At 48.8% G+C, this 22,125-nt stretch overlaps 1 protein-coding gene across 1 annotated transcript in view; it reads right to left on the bottom strand.

Annotated features, from left to right (window-relative positions):
* Positions 1-22,125, bottom strand: part of KCTD19 (potassium channel tetramerization domain containing 19) — a 580,310-nt gene that overhangs the window by 470,148 nt on the left and 88,037 nt on the right. Inside the window, exon 2 of the mRNA XM_030205019.1 lies at positions 11,339-11,638. Within this exon, the coding sequence (XP_030060879.1) occupies positions 11,339-11,638 (300 nt within the window). The remainder of the gene's footprint in view (positions 1-11,338; positions 11,639-22,125) is intronic.

Below are 22,125 nucleotides of genomic sequence, written 5' to 3' on the forward strand. Positions count from 1 at the left end.
AATTTTCGACATGCCTTCTGCTGCCTGACCACCTGGTGAAAAGGTTCGGCCAGCTCCGGAGGAAGCGTTTCGACAAAACTAGAAAGTTGCCTCACCGAGTTCCGCAAGTGGATGCTCGTATAGAGTTGGTATGTCTGAATCTTGGCTGCGAGGTCCTAGACTCTCTGCCTGAGGGCGCCAAAGCATAGTCCCTAGTACTCTTGGCTCTCTTGAGAGCAGAATCCACCACCATGGAATCGTGAGGTAGATGAGACTTCACCACTATCGGCTCTCCTTGGACTCTGTACTGGGACTCAGCTTTTTGGGGGGGGGGGGCAACTGGATTAGAGAGAGGGAACGACCAGTTTCGCATAAGAACTTCCCTGAGTGTGTTATGCAAGGGAGTCGTTGCAACCTCTGTAGGTGGAGAAGGATAATCCAAGACCTTGAGCATCTCAGCCCTGGGCTCATCCACAACCTCCATAGGGAAGGTAATATCCTTAGACATTTCCCGGACAAAGGAGGAAAAAGAAAGACTCTCAGGTGGAGACATCCTTCTCTCAATGGGCGGAGTAGGATCAGAGGGGACCCCATAGGACTCTTCTTTAGAAACATATCTGGGATCTTCCTCTTCTTCACAAGAACGCTCATCCTCGGTATTGGACAAAAGCTGTCTAAGACGTCGAGGAATGACGAACCCGAGGGCGATGTCGAGAAGTCGACCCCTGCCTGGACTGCGGGGAAGCTTCCTCCGTTGACGTCGAAGGAGAATTGACCCGGGTGGATGCTGATGCCGTAAGTGGCACCAAGGTTGGGGACCTCAGCACAGGCGAAGGACCAGATGCCACTTCAACAGACGGTGCAAAAGGCACAAGCACCCCTGGCACTGAAGTAGACTGCCACAGCAATCCCTTCAGAAGCTCTGGAAGAAGGGCCCTGATGCTCATCGAGAGCCGCCATCGGAAAAGGCTGCGGGGCCAAGGGCTTGAGAGCCGGTACCAGGCTGCCAGAAGACCGACGCAACGGCACCTCCTGTATAGAGGGTGAGCGGTCCTCTCGGTGCCGACGCTTAGGTGGCGAATCCCTTGGCTCCCAGGAGCTCTCGGTACCGCGCATGGAAGGAGACTGATGACGGTGCTTCTTAGCCTTCGCTCGACGCCAGTCATCAAGACTCCTTGGTACCAAAGAGGAGGATGTGGAATCCTTAAGCCTCCTCGGGGCCAGGTCCGATGAAGGGCAGTCCTGGGGGGGGGGGGGGGGGGGGGGGGGGGTCTGCATAGTAGTAGTCCTCGAGACAGGTGGTGACCCACTCTATGCCTCACTGCTCCCAGCACGATGTGGTCGTTCAGCAGACATTACTTGTGCTCTCAAAGTCGATGCTTCCCTCGACGACCTCGGTACCGATGCCGAAGGACTGGACCGATCCACAAAAAGTTTTTCTCGATGAGCCTCCCGAGACACTTGGGTCTGTTTTTTTCATCAAACAACACAGCTTACAAGCAGCTGGTAGATGATCGGGCCCAAGGCACTGGAGACATCACGCGTGGGGGGTCGGTACCCGAGATGGACCGGTTGCACCAAGTACAATGCTTAAAGCCACTGGGTGTCTTCGATGACATGGATGGAAAAACGGCGTCTGCGAAATTAAAGGACGCGATTGTGCCAATTAAAAAGGCACAAAAAGGGAAACAAAATACGGCCGCGGCGAAAAGAAACTTAAACCTAGTGACTAAAACTAAGAAAATAAAGGAAACTACTCTATTTTTATTTTTTTTAAATTTTGTAGAAAGATGAACAAAAAAGAAGAAAAAGGAAGCAATCACACACAGACTCTTTCCTGGGCCGAAAGGAACACAGAGAGAAAAAAAAAAACGTGTCACCTCAGACGCGGAGAAAAAAAATACTGAGGGCCTTACTCACATGATGGGTGGGAAACCGGTGTGCGCATGCAAGGTGAGAGCCGCTTGCGCGCCAGAAGACTCTGGAAGATTTTTGTTAGCAAAACTTCCAATCCTGGGCCGACGTGGACGGCGACCCAAGTGTGATAAGAAGCAGCCTGCTTGTCCTCGGAGAAACCAATGCTTCTCATATGGAGAAAACAAATCTGAGAGGCACAGTTGCGCTGTGTGTGGGAAGGCACTCGCGCATGCGCTTTGGAGTGCTGCTTGTGCTCCACAAAGCTCTCAATCTTTTTTCTTTGGTATTCTGCCGAAACGGGCGACGTGGGATCGTCTACCCACTTGTGAGAATGTAAGCCTGCCTGTCTTCGGAGAATGAATTTTCTCAGGATTATTCTGATAGCTGAGAGGCTAATAGTGAAGCAGTAGAAGTAATGAGTGTGGAGAGTAGTGAGATGATTTGGACAGCCAGCAGCTGTATGGGAAGAAACAAGCATGCCCAGAGAGAGCTTTTTATGTCAATGCCATTCAGAAGATGTCATCAACTTATTCTGATGATGGAGTAGCACCTCTTTAATTAATCAAATAAGACACCTTATTTTCTTAAATAATAAATATTTTTCCATAGCTATATGAATGTCATTTCCATAATAAAAGGCACAGCAATAAACTGCACAATTTTACATTTAAAGAAGGAACCTATACACTTTGTACGTTTGGGAAGCTCGCCAGGTGCCCTTGGCCTGGATTGGCCGCTGTCGTTGACAGGATGCTGGGCTCGATGGACCCTTGGTCTTTTCCCAGTGTGGCATTACTCATGTACTTATTTATTGGTTCTTTGTAAGGTATCAAAACCTTCAGACTCCAGCATTTCCTCAACAATTCCTTTCAGCTAATAATGAAAAGGTGTTGAGCTAAATCCAAACAATCATACCTATTGAATAACCTTTGGTGCATTGAAGAAGTATACCACACAATAACCAAATATTTTTCCACATAGTCTAAACTTTTACAATGGTATATGCCTATTATAACATGTTGGAAGTAATTCTATAAAGGATATGCTTACAAGATGTGTGCTAATTATACATGTAAATCATCAGAATGGCACATACACACATAAAACCGACCTAAGAACTATTCTGTAAGTTTGTTTGTATATTATATATAACTTATATACATATTTTATAGGTAGGTATAAACATAGGTGAATCTGGACAGGAGTCATACTTATGCACCTCACTTATAGAAAACTGTATGTTATGCATGGATCTCTGTCACATTAAATGAAGATACATACCTGTAGAAGGTATTCTCCGACAACAGCAGGCTGAATATTCTTATGTATGGTAGTCATCCGCGACGGCCCAGAAGTCCAGAATTTTCAAAAGGAAAAAGAACTCTCTAGAATGCGGTGGCACGCGGACCGAACACACTGCGCATGTGCAAACGGCTTCCCGCCCATGACACGAGCGTGCCCTAATTAGTTAGTAAAAAGCAAAGGAGCGAACTGAAACAACTCCTACGGGGAGGGTTGTAAGAATATTGAACATGCTGTCCTCGGAGAATACCTGCTACAGGTATGCATCTTCATTTTCTCAGAGGACAAGCAGGCTCAATATTCTTACGTATGGGGTATCCTTAGCCCCCAGGCTCACTCAAAATAACAAACTTGGTCAATTGGGCCTCGCAACAGTGAGGACATAACATAGATTGACCTGAAAAGAAACACAAGAAAGTGAGAGTGTAGCCTGGAACAGAAGAAAAATGGGCCTAGGAGGGTGGAGTTGGATTCTAAACCCCGAACAGATTCTGCAGTACCAACTGCCCAAACAGACTGTCGCGTCGGGTATCACGCTGGCGTCGGGTATCACGCTGAAGGCAGTAGTGAGATGTGAATGTATGGACTGATGACCACATTGCAGCCTTGCAAATCTCCTCAATGGAGGCTGACTTTAAGTGAGCCACTGACGCAGCCATGGCTCTAACATTGTTGATAGAGCTTTGTCCGCTCCACGTAAAAGGCCAATGCTCTCTTACAGTCCAAGGTGTGCAACTTGTCCTCACCAGGGTGGGTATATGGATGGGGAAAAATGTTGGCAAGACAATTGATTGGTTCAGATGGAACTCCCGACACCACCTTCGGCAAGAACTTAGGGTGAGGGGGCTTGAGAGCCAGTACCAGGCTGCCAGACGACCGACACATCGGCACCTCTTTATGGAGGGTGAGCGGTCCTTCCGGCGCTGACGCTTCTCGGGTGCCGATTCCCTCGGCTCCCCAGAGTTCCGGGTACCGTGCATGGAAGATCGATGACGGTGCTTCTTAGCCTTCGCTTGACACCTGTCATCGAGACTCCTTGGTACCGAAGAGAAGGACGTGGAATCTTCATGCCTTCTCATGGCCGGGTCCGACGAAGGTCGGTCCTGGGGGGGCCTGCATAGCAGTAGGCCTCGAGATGGGTGGAGACTCACTCAATGCCTCACTGCTCCCAGCTTGATGCAGTCTCTCGGCAGCCATTACCTGCGCTCTCAGTGTCGCTGCTTCCCTCAACGTCGACGCCCTTGGTACCGATGTCGAAATCGACGCCGAAGGACCAGACCACTCAGAAAAACGTTTCTGACGCTGAGCCTCTCGAGCCACTTGGGTCCGCTTCTTCATCAATTTGCACAGTTTACAGGCAGCTGGAAGATGGTCGGGCCCAAGACACTGAAGACACCACACGTAGGGGTCAGTGCTGAAGATGGTCTGGTTGCAGCGAGTACAACGCTTGAAGCCGCTGGGAGTCTTCGATGACATGGGCGGGAAAATAGCGGCCACAAAATTAAAAGGCTCGATGGTGCCAAAAAAGGAGGGCACAAAAGAGGGAAAAGACCTGGCCGAGTAGCCTAAAGGTCAGCCGCGATGAAAAATAAAGGAAACTTTAAAGAATGAGGAAAAACTAAGAAAGTAAGAAAAACCGGATTTTTTTTAAACTACAAGTTCAACAACGAAAAAGGAAAAAAATAAAGAGGAAAAAAATAAGCGATAAAACGCCACAAAGAACCGCCTCTTGAGCCGAAAACTGCACAGCGGGGACAACCTGACTGTCCAGGATCGCGGGCACGCTCGTGTCGCGGGTGGGAAGCCGTTCACACATGCACAGTGAATTTCGGCCCGCGCAAACACCGCGTTCTAGAGAGTTCTTTTTCCTTTTGGGCCATTGCGGACAACTATCCATACGTAAGAATATTGAGCCTGCTTGTCCTTGGAGAAAGCGATTGATACATACCTGTAGCAGGTGTTCTCCGAGGACAGCAGGCTGATTGTTCTCACGACTGGGTTGACGTCCACGGCAGCCCCCACCAACCGGAACAAAAACTTCGCGGGCGGTCCCGCACGCAGGGTACACCCACCGCGCATGCGCGACCGTCTTCATGCCCGTGCGCGACCGTTCCCGCTCAGTTGAATGACAAGCAAAGGAATGAGGAGAAAAACACAACTCCAAAGGGGAGGAGGGAGGGTAGGTGAGAACAATCAGCCTGCTGTCCTCGGAGAACACCTGCTACAGGTATGTATCATTCGCTTTCTCTGAGGACAAGCAGGCTGCTTGTTCTCACGACTGGAGTATCCCTAGCTCTCAGGCTCACTCAAAACAAGAACCCAGGTCAATTGAACCTCGCAACGGCGAGGGCATAACAGAAATTGACCTACGAAGAACAACTAACTGAGAGTGCAGCCTGACCAGAATAAATTTGGGTCATGGAGGGTGGAGTTGGATTTACACCCCAAACAGATTCTGCAGCACCGACTGCGCGAACCGACTTTCACGTCGGGTATCCTGCTGGAGGCAGTAATGTGATGTGAATGTGTGGACAGATGACCACGTTGCAGCCTTGCAAATCTCTTCAATAGTGGCTGACTTCAAGTGAGCCACCGACGCTGCCATGGCTCTGACACTATGAGCCGTGACATGACCCTCAAGAGTCAGCCCAGCCTGGGCGTAAGTGAAGGAAATGCAATCTGCTAGCCAATTGGAGATGGTGCGTTTCCCGACAGCGACCCCTTTCCTATTGGGATCGAAAGAAACAAACAATTGGGCGGACTGTCTGTGGGGCTGTGTCCGCTCCAAGTAGAAGGCCAATGCTCTTTTGCAGTCCAATGTGTGCAACTGACGTTCAGCAGGGTGGGTATGCGGTCTGGGAAAGAATGTTGGCAAGACAATTGACTGGTTAAGATGGAACTCCGACACCACCTTTGGCAGGAACTTAGGGTGAGTGCGGAGGACTACTCTGTTATGATGAAATTTAGTATACGGAGCATGAGCTACTAGGGCTTGGAGCTCACTGACCCTACGAGCTGAAGTAACTGCCACCAAGAAAATGACCTTCCAGGTCAAGTACTTCAGATGGCAGGAATTCAGTGGCTTGAAAGGAGGTTTCATCAGCTGGGTGAGGACGACGTTGAGATCCCATGACACTGCAGGAGGCTTGACAGGGGGCTTTGACAAAAGCAAGCCTCTCATGAATCGAACGACTAAAGGCTCTCCAGAGATGGCTTTACCCTCTACACGATAATGGTAAGCACTAATCGCACTAAGGTGATTCCTTACTGAGTTGGTCTTGAGACCAGACTCTGATAAGTGCAGAAGGTATTCAAGCAGGTTCTGTGCAGGGCAAGAACGAGGTTCTAGGGCCTTGCTCTCACACCAAACGACAAACCTCCTCCACTTGAAAAAGTAACTATTTTTAGTGGAATCCTTCCTAGAGTCAAGCAAGACACGGGAGACACCCTCAGACAGACCAAACAAAGCGAAGTCTACGCCCTCAACATCCAGGCTGTGAGAGACAGAGACTGAAGGTTGGGGTGCAGCAGCGCTCCGTCGTTCTGCGAGATGAGAGTCGGAAAACACTCCAATCTCCAAGGTTCTTCGGAGGACAACTCCAGAAGAAGAGGGAACCAGATCTGATGGGGCCAAAAAGGCGCTATCAGAATCATGGTGCCGTGGTCTTGCTTGAGCTTCAGTAAGGTCTTCCCCACCAAAGGTATGGGAGGATAAGCATACAGGAGGCCGGTCCCCCAATGGAGGAGAAAGGCATCCGACACTAATCTGCCATGTGCCTGTAGTCTGGAACAGAACAGAGGCAGCTTGTGGTTGGTCTGAGAGGCGAAAAGGTCCACCGAGGGGGTGCCCCACTCTCGGAAGATCTTGCGTACCACTCTGGAATGGAGCGACCACTCGTGCGGTTGCATGACTCTGCTCAGTCTGTCGGCCAGACTGTTGTTTACGCCTGCCAGGTATGTGGCTTGGAGAAGCATGCCGAACTGGCAAGCCCAACGCCACATCCCGACGGCTTCCTGACACAGGGGGCGAGATCCGGTGCCCCCCTGCTTATTGATGTAATACATTGCAACCTGATTGTCTGTCCGAATTTGGATAATTTGACAGGACAGCCGATCTCTGAAAGCCTTCAGTGCGTTCCAGACCGCTCGGAGCTCCAGGAGGTTGATCTGCAGATCCTTTTCCTGGAGGGACCACAGTCCTTGGGTGTGAAACCCATCGACATGAGCTCCCCACCCCAGGAGAGACGCATCCGTCGTCAGCACTTTCGTGGGCTGTGGAATTTGGAATGGGCGTCCCAGGGTCAAATTGGTCCGAATGGTCCACCAGAGCAGTGAAGTGCGGCAACTGGTGGAGAGACGGATGACATCCTCTAGATTCCTGGTGGCTTGGCACCACTGGGAAGCTAGAGTCCATTGAGCAGATCTCATGTGAAGACGAGCCATGGGAGTCACATGAAGTGTGGAGGCCATATGACCTAGGAGTCTCAACATCTGCCGAGCTGTGATCTGCTGAGACGCTCTGGTCTGGGAAGCCAGGGACAGGAGGTTGTTGGCCCTCGCTTCGGGAAGGAAGGTCTGAGCGGTCTGAGAATTCAGCAGAGCTCCTATGAATTCCAGAGATTGGACTGGCTGGAGAGGGGACTTTGGGTAATTTATCACAAACCCCAGCAGCTCCAGGAGGTAAATAGTGCACTGCATGGACCGGAGAGCTCCTGCCTCCGAGGTGTTCTTGACCAGCCAATTGTCGAGATATGGGAACACGTGCACTCCCAGCTTGCGTAGATACGCCACAACCACCACGAGGCACTTGGTGAACACCCGTGGGGCAGAGGCGAGCCCAAAGGGCAGCACACAATACTGAAAGTGCCGTGTGCCCAGACGGAATCTGAGATACTGTCTGTGAGCTGGCAGTATCGGGTTGTGAGTGTATGCATCCTTTAAATCCAGGGAACATAGCCAATCGTTTTTCTGAATCATTGGCAGAAGGGTGCCCAAGGAAAGCATCCTGAACTTTTCTTTGACCAGGAATTTGTTCAGGCCTCTCCGGTCTAGGATGGGATGCATCCCCCCTGTTTTCTTTTCCACAAGGAAGTACCTGGAATAGAATCCCTGCCCTTCCTGCCCGGGTGGCACGGGCTCGACCGCATTGGTGCTGAGAAGGGCGGAGAGTTCCTCTGCAAGTACTCGCTTGTGCTGGGAGCTGAAGGATTGAGCTCCCGGAGGACAATTTGGTGGAGGGGAGGCCAAATTCAGGGCGTATCCGCACCGCACTATTTGGAGAACCCACTGGTCGGAGGTTATAAGAGGCCACCTTTGGTGAAAAAGTTTTAACCTCCCTCCGACTGGCAGATCGTCCGGCATGGACACTTTGATGGCGGCTATGTTCCCATGGATCCAGTCAAAAGCCCGTCCCCGGCTTTTGCTGTGGAGGCGCAGGGGGCTGCTTAGGCGCACGCTGTTGACGGGAACAAGCGCGCTTGGACTGTCCCTGTGCCTGGTGAGGCCTTCGGGCCGGCTGGGTGTACCTACGCTTGTTGTAGGCGTAGGGCGTAGCCTGCCTGGCCCGGGAAAAACATCCACCTGCTGAGGTGGATGCTGAAGGCGCCCGGTGGGAGAGCTTGTTGAGGGCGGTTTCCCGCTGATGTAGTTGGTCCACCAACTGCTCGACCTTCTCGCCAAAAATATTATCCCCCCGGCAAGGGACGTCGGCCAGTCTCTGCTGGGTGCGGTTGTCCAGGTCAGAGGCACGCAGCCATGAGAGCCTGCGCATCACTATACCTTGGGCCGCAGCACGAGATGCCACGTCACAGGTGTCATTTATACCCCTGGACAGGAACTTTCTGCACGCCTTCAGCTGCCTGACCACCTCCTGAAAAGGCCTGGACTGCTCCGGAGGGAGCTTGTCGACCAGGTCCGCCAGTTGCTTCACATTATTCTGCATGTGGATGCTCGTGTAGAGCTGGTAAGACTGGATGCGGGTCACGAGCATGGAAGATTGGTAGGCCTTCCTCCCAAACGAGTCCAGAGTGCGAGACTCCCGCCCCGGGGGCGCCGAAGCGGTATCCCTCGAACTCCGTGCTCTCTTGAGAGCAGAGTCCACGACCGCCGAGTCATGAGGCAGTTGGGGCCGCATTAACTCTGGGTCCAAGTGGATTCTGTATTGGGACTCTGCTTTCTTGGGGATGGTGGGATTAGATAATGGTCTCAACCAGTTCCGAAGCAGTGTCTCCTTGAGGACATTATGCAACGGCACCGTGGAGGACTCTCTAGGTGGTGATGGATAGTCGAGGACCTCGAGCATCTCAGCCCTCGGCTCATCCACAGAGACCACAGGAAAGGGAATGCAAATAGACATGTCCCTAACGAAGGAGGCAAAGGAGAGACTCTCAGGTAGCAAGAGCTTTCTCTCTGGTGAAGGAGTGGGGTCGGAGGGAAGGCCCACAGACTCCTCTGAGGAGAAATATCTGGGGTCCTCCTCCTCCCCCCCCCCCCCCACGAGGCCTCTTCCTCGGTGTCGGACATGAGCTCCTGCAGCTCAGTCCTCAACCGGGCCCGGCTCGACGTCGAGGCACTGAGACCTCGGTGGCGTCGTCGAGCGGTGGACTCCCGCGCCGGCGGGGATGAAGCTCCCTCCATCGACGTCGACGGGGACTCCACCGCAAGTGGCGTCGGCGTCGAAGGCCTCGGCACCAGGCTAGAGCACGCCGGCGCCTCCATCAATGGTGCCGAGGGCGCAAGCACCCCCGGCACCGGCACAGTCTGGCGCATCAGCCCTTCCAGGATGCCCAGAAGGATGGCTCGGAGGCACTTGTCCAGGCCCGCTGTCGGGAAAGGCGAGGGGGCCGGTAGAGGTGTCGGAAGGTGTTCGGGTCCAGGAGACTGCACCCTGCTGCGGCGGTACCTCTACTACAGAGGGGGACCTCTCCTCTCGACGCTGCCGCTTCCTCGGCGTCGACTCATCCCTGGCGCCGGGAGCCGGATGCGTCATGGGCGACCGATGACGGTGCTTCTTCGCCTTCTTGCGGTGCCCGTCATCGGCGCTCGGTGGTACCGATGAGGAGGAAGTAGATCCCCCTCGGCCTCGAGGGATCGGGTCCGACAGGGTTCGGTCCCGAGGGCCCTGGGTAGAGGGAGTGACCGGGGCCAATTGCCCGCGCGGCCTCTCACCCCTGCCATCTCCGGAGAGCCGGTGGGCCGACGGGACCTTTGCTCCTGGGGTCCATGCCGTCGGTGCCGATTTCGTGGACATCGATACCGGTACCGAAGAACCGGCCGTCGATACCGATGCCGTCGAAATCGAGGGGCCGGCGCAAGTTCCAAAAAGACGGTCCCAAAGAACTTGCCTCGCTACCTGTGTCCGTTTCCGGAGACCGAGACACAAGGTACACGTCTTGGTATCGTGCTCCGGCCCGAGGCACTGGAGGCACCAAGCGTGAGTGTCAGTCTGCGAGATATGCCGGCCGCACCGACCACACTTTTTAAATCCACTCGGGACCTTCGAGGACATCGACGGAAAAATCGCGTCGGCGAAGTCAAAGTCGTCGATGGTGGCGGTAAAATTCACACCTCGAAAATAAATCGACCGCGCGGCCACTAGGCCGCAATGCTACGCACCCGCTAAGAGACGAGGGAAAAACATAGTTCAGCGGTTTTTTTTTTTAGAAACTAAATAGAAAAAACGGAGAACAACGAAAAAAGGAGAAAAAAAGAGAAAATTCGCGGCGAAAGCGCGATCCGGTTTCCGGGGCTGACAGAGAGAGAGACGAATGCGGCTCTCTCCAGCGCGGAAAAGAAAAGACTGAGCGGGAACGGTCGCGCATGCGCGGTGGGCGTACCCTGCGTGCGGGACCGCCCGCAAAGTTTTTGTTTCGGTTGGTGGGGGCTGCCGTGGACGTCAACCCAGTCGTGAGAACAAGCAGCCTGCTTGTCCTCGGAGAATGCCAGTTCTATGGATGGTGCAAGTGCTTTCACCTAAGCGCATACTTGCATATATATACCTGTTTAAGCTAGTATTCTATAAATGAAAGTAGACATCTAAATGCAGGCACACAGTTATAGAATTACCTCCATACTGTTATACCTTAGCAATAAATCATCTTTAAACATAAGCACAAGCTAACAAAGATATTTCAATTCCTACCTGTAGTAAAGGTGTCAACTGCAAAATTAATGCTTGTTCATACAATAAGTTTAATTCAGAGCAACTGGAAAAAGACAGTTTTGATGTATGAAGGTAATAATGCACATGTCTAAAAGTGAAACCATCACGGTCAATGAACAGTCGGATGTCTTCAGACAAAGTCAAGGTAGAAGCTTCTTTCCATAAAAGAGATTCTTGAAATTGGGCAAGCTTTAATTTAGGAACCGAAAATAACCAGCCTCCTACATTAAAATGGAATAAGTCCTCTTCTGATGATTCATTCTCCATTACATCTTCCTCCTAAAAAAAAAAAAAAAAATATGATATGTTGAAACAGTATCATCCTATGATAAACTAATCAAGCACTATTTTTCAGCTATACAAACCAAAACCCAACAAATCTTACGGCTCTGTAATTTTGTTCTTTATAATTTTTTACCATTTTGCCTGGCATTGACGTCAGGCTCACAGGTCAATAATTTCCCGGATATCCTCTGCAATGCCGATTTTTTAAAAAGGTAATTTTGTTCTTTATAATAGTCTCTACCATTTTGCCCAGCACCGACGTCAGACTCACTGGTCTAATTTCCCGGATCTTCTCTGTAACGCCGATTTTTTAAAAAGGTTCCAAAGGAGATCTGAGAAATTATAGACCAGTGAGCCTGATATCAGTGCCGGACAAAATGGTAGAGACTATTATAAAGAAGAAAATTACTGAGCATATTCAAAAGCATGGATTAATGAGACAAAACCAACACGGATTTAGTGAAGGGAAATCGTGCCGCACCAATCTATTACATTTCTTTGAAGGGGTGAACAAACATGTGAATAAAGGTGAGCTGGATGATATTGTGTATCTGGATTTTCAGAAGGCGTTTGATAAAGTACCTCATGAAAAACTCCAGAGGAAATTGGAGAGTCATGGGATAGGAGGTAGTGTCCTTTTGTGGATTAAAAACTGGTTAAAAGAGAAAACAGAGAGTAGGGTTAAATGGTCAGTATTCTCAATGGAGAAGGGTAGTTAGTGGGGTTCCCCGGGGCTCTGTGCTGGGACCGCTGCTTTTTAACATATTTATAAATGACCTAGAGATGGGAGTAACTGGTGAGGTAATTAAATTTGCTGACACAGCGATTTAAATTGCAAAAGGATTGAGAAGAATTACAAGAGGACCTTACGAGACTGGGAGACTGGGCGTCTAAATGGCAGATGACGTTTAATGTGAGCAAGTGCAAAGTGATGCATGTGGGAAAGAGGAACTCGAATTATAGTTACGTAATACAAGGTTCCATGTTAGGAGTCACCGAACAAGAAAGGGATCTAGGTGTCATTGTTGATGATACATTGAAACCTTCCGCACAGTGTGCAGTGGCGGCTAAGAAAGCAAACAGTATGTTAGGTATTATTAGGAAAGGAATGGAAAAAAAAAAAAGAGGACGTTATTATGCCTTTGTATCACTCGATGGTGCGACCGCACCTGAAAAATTGTGTTCAATTCTTGTCACCGCATCTCAAAAAAGATATAGTGGAATTAGAAAAGGTGCAGAGAAGGGCGACAAAAATGATAAAGGGGATGGGCAGTGGCGTACCAAGTGAGGGGCGGTGGGGGCGGTCCGCCCCGGGTGCACGTCGCCGCTGGGGGGGCTGCCGCGTGCTGTTCCGGGGCAGAGGGAGCATGGAAACGAACGCTGACCGGCGCGTGGCACCCCCTCAGCGGCGTGCACCCGGGGGTGAGGGGGTTCTTTCACCGGGGTGGGGGGGTGTCCTTTCGCCGGGGGGGGCGCATCGGCGATCTGCCCCAGGTGTCAGCGCCCCTAGGCACGCCACTGGGGATGGGACGACTTCCCTATGAGGAAAGGCTAAAGCGGCTAGGGCTCTTCAGCCTGGAGAAAAGACGGCTGAGGGGAGATATGATAGAGGTCTATAAAATAATGAGTGGAGTGGAAAGGGTAGACGTGAAGCATCTGTTTACTGTTTCCAAAAAACTAGGACTAGGGGGCATTCAATGAAGCTACAAAGTAGTAAAATTAAAAACGAATCAGAGAATTTTTTTCTTCACTCAACAAGTAATTAAAACTCTGGAATTCATTGCCAGAGAATGTGGTAAAGGTGGTTAGCTTAGCAGGGTGTAAAAAAGGTTTGGACGGCTTCCTAAAGGAAAAATCCATAGACCATTATTAAATGGACTTGGGGAAAATCCACTGCTTATTTTTGGGATAAGCAGCAAAAAATGTTTTGTACTTTTTTGGGATCTTGCCAGGTATTTCTGACCTGGATTAGCCACTGTTCGAAAAAGGATGCTGGGCTTGATGGACCTTTGGTCTGTCCCAGTATGGCAATACTTATGTACTTACGTAAGGCATGTTCGGAGGAACAACTTGTGGGGGTCCAGCATTCCGTAGGTAAAAGTACTGTGATTTGGGTGAAATTTAGAGTGCGTTTGAAGAAACAGCATGTGCAGTAGCTATAATTCGGGTTCCTCTTTCCCACATGCATCACTTTGCATTTGCTCACATTAAACATCATCTGCCATGCCATTTGGACGCCCAGTCTCCCAGTCTCATAAGGTCTTCTCGTAATTTTTCACAATCCTCCCACGATTTAACGACTTTGAATAACTTTCTGTCATCAGCCAATTTAATTACCTCACTAGTTACTCCCATCTCTAGGTAATTTATAAATGTTAAAAAGCAGCGGTCCCAGCACAGAGCCCTGGGGAACCCCACTAACTACCCTTCTCCATTGAGAATACTGACCATTTAACCCTACTCTCTGTTTTCTATCTTTTAACCAGTTTTTAATCCACAATAGAACACTACCTCCTATCCCATGACTCACCAATTTTCTCTGGAGTCTTTCATGAAGTACTTTGTCAAACGCCTTCTGAAAATCCAGATACACAATGAGACATATTTTCAAAGCACTTTGGGAGGCTAAGTTCCATAGGTTTCTATGGAACTTTGGGAGGCTAAGTGCTTTGAAAATGAGCTTGCGCATCAACCGGCTCACCTTTATCCACGTTTGTTCACCCCTTCAAAGAAGCATAGTAGATTGGTGAGGCATGATTTCCCTTCACTAAATCCATGTTGACTTTGTCTCATTAATCCATGCTTTTGAATATTCTCTGTAATTTTGTTCTTTATAATAGTCTCTACCATTTTGACTGGCACTGACATCAGACTCACCGGTTTATAGCTTCCCAGATTTCCTCTGGAACCTTTTTAAAAAATCGGCATTAAATTGACCACCCTCCAATCTTCCAGTACCATGCTCGATTCTTTTTTTGTGTAATTGTTCTTTTTTAATGGCTCTGCTTCTTCTTCATCTATCTCTCTCTTGCGGGGTTCCCCAAGGCTCTATACCAGGGGTGTCCAACTTTGGCCCTTGCCAGGTCTGGTTTTCAGGATTTCCCCAATGAATATGCATGAGATCTATTTGTATACAATGGAGGCAGTGCATGCAAATAGATCCCATTCATATTCATTGGGAAAACCCTGAAAACCCAACTGGATTGCGGCCCTCAAGGACGGAGGTTGGACAACCCTGGTCTATACTCTCCCCTCTTTTGTTCAATATTTACCTTGGTCCACTAGCATCTCTGATTCAGTCCTGTGGTGTTTCAGTTCATGTTTACACGGATGATATTCTACTAGTTTTATTTTACTATAACTTCCCTAATATTGATCTCACACCTGTGCAGTCCTGTTTTGATAAGGTAGCCCTCTAGCCCTCATGCTCGATTTTAAGGATAAATTACATATTTCATTACAAGTTCATTTTTCAGTTCTATCAGTACTCTAGGATGAATACAATCTGGTCCAGGAGATTTGCTACCCTTCAGTTTGTAGAACTGCCCCATTACATCCTCCAGGTTTACAAAGAATTCATTGTTTCTCCGACTCGTCAGCTTCGAATACCATTTCTGGCACTGGTATCCCACCCAAATCTTCCTCGGTTAAGAACGAAGCAAAGAATTCATTTAATCTCTCCGCTACAGCTTTGTCTTCCCTGATCACCCCTTTTACTCCTCAGTCGTCTAGAGGTGAAACCGATTCTTTTGCCGGCTTCCTGCTTTTTTTTTTTATTAAATATTGTTTATTGGTACAACCTCATACGATACAAGATACCGTGACCACAAAATTGAGAAACATTCCACAAAGAAATAATTAACTAACAAAGAAGAATATCAAATCTGCACAAACAAATGCTAAACATGTGATTTTCATTTTTCTCCCCCCTCCCCCCCCTTTGCTTCCATACAAACCCTCCAACCATTACCTCCCCCCCCTCTCCTCCCTCCCCTAACAATTCAAAATCCTGCTTTTTGCTGTGGGAGTAAGTGAGTCCCAGAACGGTGACCAAGTCTTATAAAAATGATCTCCCCTTGTAGAGGCTAGGTCACGGACCCTCTGTTTCTCCACCGAGCAGCATTGCATCATGGCACTTCGCCAATGCGATATGCAGGGGGCCTCACGGGTGATCCATTGCTGCAAAATTGTTCTTTTTCCCATCAACACAGCTCTCCTTAAAAAGGTTTTCAGTCCCTCTGGTAGAGGTCCCTGCACCGAAAAGACATCAAACAGTTGGCCCGGGGTAGGCCTCCACCGCACCCTCCACATGCCTGACACCTGTCTGCCCATTGCCAACCAAAATAAGCGCACCACTGGACATGACCAAAACATGTGGCCCAGGGAAGTACCCGGACCCGTACATTTAGGACAATCATCTGTCTCTCGCAGAGTTGCTCTAAAAGCTCTGTGGGGCGAGACATGAAGGCGCAGCAAGAATTTATAATTCAACTCTCTCCATGCTGCGTTCTCAGTCACTCTCTGGGACGATTTCAAACAGAGCTCCATTTGTTGCGGTTCCAAGCACCAGCGAAGCTCTTGGGTCCATCGAGTGCATATGAGAGTAGTATCCAAAGAGTCCCGCAATCAGCCATGGTAGTATTTCAGTGGGGTTCTCTGCTGCGCCTCCAGCCCCAACAAATCGTCCTGCAACTCCCACACACCTCTGGTCAGGGAACCAGTCGGCAAGGATTGGACATAGTGTCTTAGCTGTAAATATGCCAATGTATCACCCCCCTCCAGACCGAATTCCTCACATAAGGACTGAAACGGTTTCATAGACCCCTGCTCTGTTACTACCTGGAATAGGAAATGAATCCCCCGTGCTGACCATTTTTTAAACAGGGCCGAGGACCCTCCCTCCGGAAATGCCAGGTAACCCGAATTGGCAGCAGGGGCGACACCAATCTGTCCCACTTATAGGTTTTACTTATCCGGTGCCATGTTTTCCTCAAAGGATTCAAGATATATTTATAGGGACCCAGAGGAGGTAACTGGTCTGTTGGCGCCTGTAGCCAGTATGCAAAATGTAGCGGTTCTGTCAGTGCCGTCTCAATTTCAGTGCATGAAAAGTGTTCAGTGGATCGGAACCAGTCCGACAGATGGCGCAAACAACTGGCTATCGAAAATAATTTCAGATCCAAGAGTCCCAGTCCCCCTTTCCCTCTCGGCTGCATCAATGTCTTAATCCCAATACGTGCTCTCTTTCCCTGCCATAAAAACCCATTAAGCTGTTTCTGAAGCCATGTGTCCTCTTTGTGACCCAAAGTGAGCGTGAGCATTTGTAAAATATACGTCCACTTAGGGAACAAGATCATGTTATATAAAGCTATACGCCCTTGTAGTGAAAGAGGTAACCCCCTCCACCCCCGCAGTGTTGTCGCTAAATTATCCTTCAATGGACCAAGATTTATCTCAGATAACAGGGAAAGATGAGATGGGATTAGCACACCTAAATATCGGACCACCCCCTCCGCCCATTGGAACGGGAAGTCCCCTACCCATTCCTCCCTCACCACAGATTGAACCAGGAGAGCTACTGATTTATGTAAATTTAGGGAAAGGCCAGAAAAAAACCCAAACTCCTCTATAACCTCTATTAGATGGGAGACCGAGATGGTAGGCTGAGTAAGGGTCAAGAAAAGGTCATCCACAAAGGCAAGTACCCTTATTTCTTTCCCACGACATGTTACTCCTTTTGTATTAGAATCTTTTAGTATAGTGCGCAAGAGGGGTTCTAAGTACAATAAAAACAATAATGGGGACAGGGGACACCCCTGTCTGGTACCCCTTGCCACTTTAAAAGCGTCCGAGCGGAGTCCATTGACCAATACCCGTGCTGTGGTGCCCCGGTAGAGCGTCTCTATGGCAGCCAAAAGCCTCCCTCCCACCCCAATGTATTCAAGGGTTTGGAACAAGTAATCCCAGTTGACTTTATCGAAGGCCTTGGCTGCGTCAAGACTCACTAATAGCAGCGGATCCCCTGTAGCCTGCCCGTAGGCCGTTGCTAACAATACTTTCCACACATGGGTGACTGCATGCCGGCCCCGTACGAAGCCCACTTGATGTTCCCCTATTAGAGATGGGATGTGGATTGCCAACCTGTCCGCCAATATCCTAGCCAAGATTTTTATATCCACGTTGAGGAGAGATATAGGTCTATATGACTCCATCTGGTCTATTGGCTTGCCAGGTTTGGGAATCAGAGTAATAAGTGCTTCATTTTCTCCCTTAGAGAAAAAACCCCGGTCTATCACTTCGTCATAATAAGCTACTAAAGGGCCACAGAGCAGGGGTGCCAAGATTTTATAGTATTCATTAGAGAAGCCATCTACCCCTGGGGCAGACCCCAGCTTTAGTTTCTTGATGACTTTTTGCACCTCTATCCCCTGGAGTGGTTTAGACAGGGCCTGTTGGGCCTCTACCCTCAACTTGGGCATCCCTGCATCGTCTAGATAATCCCTCAACAAGGGCCCAAGTTCACAGTTTCCTGTGGCATACATATCCTCGAAAAAAACTCGGAACCCATCTAGAATAGCTTGTGGGGTGGAAACTTGTGACCCCCGCTGGTTGGTGATCGTGGGGATAAACTGGCACGGGGTGTTCAACCGTGCTACCCTCGCCAAGAGTCTACCCGATTTGTTTCCAAAGCACTGGAACTTGAGGCGGCCCGCGATAGATGTTTCTGCGCTTGTTCATGGAGAAGAGAATTAAGCGCCACTAGGGAAGCGTCCATCTTGTCTTTATGTATCCTGGAAGGATCAGAAATGAATTTTTTCTTTGCTAATTTATACTCCCCTTCCAAGCGCAGCACCCCTGCAGCCATTCTCTTGGCCCTAGCACTTAGGAAAGCAATCACCTCCCCTCTTATAACAGCCTTAGAGGCCTCCCAAAATGTGATTGAGGAATCACATAAGTCAGCGTTAGTGTCAACATAAAATTGCCACTTTGTCTGTAAGTGTTCTATGAACTGTTTGTCTTGGTATAAAAATGACGGAAATCTCCATGGTCGTACCCCGGGTACACCCGCAGCCAGATCCAATACCAACCAGATCACTGCGTGGTCAGAGACAGCTACTGGGCCTATCTCAGCCTTCCGGACCTTGAAGAACCAAGACTGGGAAATCAATATATAGTCGATTCTCGACCAGGTTTGGTGGACTTTGGATTGGTGAGTGTAATCTCTAGTGGTGGGGTTATGCACCCGCCAAGGGTCTACTAAGTGGAGTTGGTGGCAAAGTGCTGTTATGCCCTTCCCTCTCCCCAGTCCCCGGAAAGCCCTAGGGGAAGATCTGTACAGGGCAGGGTTAAGTACTTGGTTGAAATCCCCCGCTCAGATCCAGGGAGCGTCCGCATATTGAAGGCCTAGGGCAGTAAGTGTTTGAAAGAAACTTGGGCTGTATTCATTGGGGCCATACACCGTACACAAATAGTATTGCTGGCCCTGGTGGTTCATCTGCACTAACACTATACGGCCCTCAGCGTCCTTGTGGATTAATTTGAACTGACATGGAATACCTTTTTTAATTAAAATGGTCACCCCACTTTTCTTACCCCCTGAAGAGGAATAAAAACACTCCCCTACCCACTGTTGCTTTAATTTTTTGTGTTCAGTGTCTGTAAGTTTGGTCTCTTGGAGACATGCGATGGTGGCACCCCTGCGCCTCAACTGTGTCAATATTTTGTAACGTTTCACCGGGGATGTAATTCCAGAGACATTCCAGGAGAATATTTTTATCTGTGTGCAATCAGCCAGTCACCAGAATTCCATTAATTAAGATAACAGATTTACTACTCTGATCATCCCCAGGGGCCAGCCCCTCCCCCCAAGGGATCCAACTTCCATGCAGAGCAGGGGTTCCCCTTACATCCATATGGTTCACCAATAATATCCCCCCTCTCGTACCTTTACACACTCCCACAGCACTACTGCGCATCCTTATGACCCTCTCCCCCTCAACCTAATCCCCTTCCCTCTCCCTCCTCCCCCCCACCCTTATTCCTTCCATCCCTCTCCGCCCCCCTCCCCTCCACCCCTTTCTCCCTTCCCTTTGAACCCACACATAAACTACCCATTGGAATGGGTCCCAGGGGTTTTCCTTGTCTCCCTGCCCCGACTCCTAATGCAATATAAACAGTATACCAACCCTGCAACTCTTATTCTAGTCCTGATCAGTATAGTCCATTGCTTTGACTGTGTGCAATTCAGCCGTTGCCTGCAGCGTCCCGGTCCTTCAGCTCCAGTTGCTGCACATACTCCTGTGCCTCCTCCAAAGTTCCAAGAGCTCTCCAATGACCATTGTCTTTGACTTTTAACACTGCAGGGTAAGCCAACATAAACTGGGCGCTCATTTCATGCAGTCTTTTGCAGTATAGGGTAAACAGCTTCCTCTTCTCTTGCAAAGCTGCAGAATAGTCTTGAAAGATAAGGATTTGGTTACCATCAAATTTGGTTTCATTCCGTTTCATCCGGAATCCCCTTAGAATCTACTCTTTATGTACATAATTATGTACCTTCAGGATTACTGTTCTCGGGTTGCGTCGGCCATCTTGCTGCTTGCCCACGCGGTGAGGCAGAGACACATGTGTGAAGTCCTACTTATAAAGTTATAGAGCTGGATTTGACTATATTCAGACTTTTTCATCTCAGTTTTTTCCCTTTTCCTTTGGGCTATTAGAAAGTACAATGAAATTCTGGCTTTATACTTCTCCCGCTAAGGGTGACACGCAAACTATACCATGATGCTTCAGTTCCTAAATTCCTTGTAATGGGTTTTTGAAAGAAGTTAGAGTTGATAGATAGAGCACCTCTCAAAACTTTATGAAGCAAACAAGAAGCAGATCAATAAAGTCCATATAAAAGTTTGCTGAACACAAAACTCCTGCGGGATGCTTCAGGGCGCCCTGCGTTAGTAGACTGCAAGCTGTGGTAAGCATGCATTACTGATTGCTGCAACTTAATAAATGGACTTAGGCTGCTAACATTGAGAGTTTACCTAATAGTCCTTTCTGAAAATCTACTAGGACTGAGGTCCTAAACTAATGCTCAAAATTTCACAAATTTTCTAAATTTAGAAGCCTAAAGAGTGGGTGGCAACAGGGGATTTAGGATGTAGTAAATTTAAAATGAATCAGAGAAAATATTTCTTCACTCAGCTTGTAATTAAACTCTGGAATTCATTGCAGAGAATGTAGTAAAAGCAGCTAGCTTAGCCAAAAGGTTTGGATGGCTTCCTAAAGGAAAAGTCCATAGACCATTATTAAAATGGACTTGGGGAAAATCCACTGCTTATTAGCAGCATAAAATGTATTGTACTGTTTTGGGATCTTGCCAGGTACTTGTGACCTGGATTGGCCACTGTTGGAAACAGGATGCTGGGCTTGATGGACCTTTGGTCTGTCCCAGTATGGCAATACTTATGTACTAACATTCACTTAAAAACTTATAAGCCTCACATAGCCTTTTTTCAACCACACATTGGATGTGTCAGGGGCATACAGAGACTGTTAACAAATAAACATAGATTATAAGATCAAACTAGACTAATATGGCACACCTAATAAAAACATGAATAGTAAAGCGAAGATACTTACCTGTAGCAGGTATTCTCTGAGAACAGCAGGATGTGGGTCGAAGTCCGCGTCGGCCCAGGAATCGGCATTTTGCAAAAGCAAAAAATAAACTTTTGCCAGTCTTTTGGTGTGCGTGCTGCGTGCGCTGCGTGCACTGCGCATGTGCGGACTGACTTCCTGCCCGCCGGGCATGCGAATCTCTTTGGTTAAATCAAAAAGGGTTTGTGAGAACAATCAGCCTGCTGTCCTCGGAGAATACCTGCTACAGGTAAGTATCTTCGTTTTCTCAGAGGACAAGCAGGTTTAAAGTTCTCACATGTGGGGTATCCCTAGCATCCAGGCTCACTCAAAACAAAGAACATTGGTCAATTGGGCCTCGCAACAGCGAGAACATAACAGGTTAACCTGAAACTATATATAGCTAGCTGAGAGTGCAGCCTGGAATAGAACAAAAAAAGGCCTAGGGAGGTGGCGTTGGATTCTAAACCCCAAACAGATTCTGCAGCACTGACTGCCCAAACCGAGTCTCGCGTCGGGTATCCTGCTGAAGGCAGTAGTGAGATGTGAATGTGTAGCCTTGCAAATCTCTTCAATGGAGGCTGGCTTTAAGTGAGCCACTGACACAGCCATGGCTCTAACATTATGAGCTGTGACATTGCCCTCCAGAGTCAGCCCAACTTGGGCATAAGTGAAGGAAATGCAATCAACTAGCCAATTGGAGATTGTGCATTTTCCGATGGCGATTCCCCTCCTGTTGGGATCAAAACAAACAAACAACTGGGCGGACTGTCTGAAGGGCTTTGTCCGCTCCACGTAAAAGTCCAATGCTCTCTTGCAGTCCAAGGTGTGCAAACTGCTTTTGACAGGGT

Source organism: Microcaecilia unicolor, chromosome 5, assembly GCF_901765095.1.
Source record: "Microcaecilia unicolor chromosome 5, aMicUni1.1, whole genome shotgun sequence".
NCBI classification, from domain to species: domain Eukaryota; kingdom Metazoa; phylum Chordata; class Amphibia; order Gymnophiona; family Siphonopidae; genus Microcaecilia; species Microcaecilia unicolor.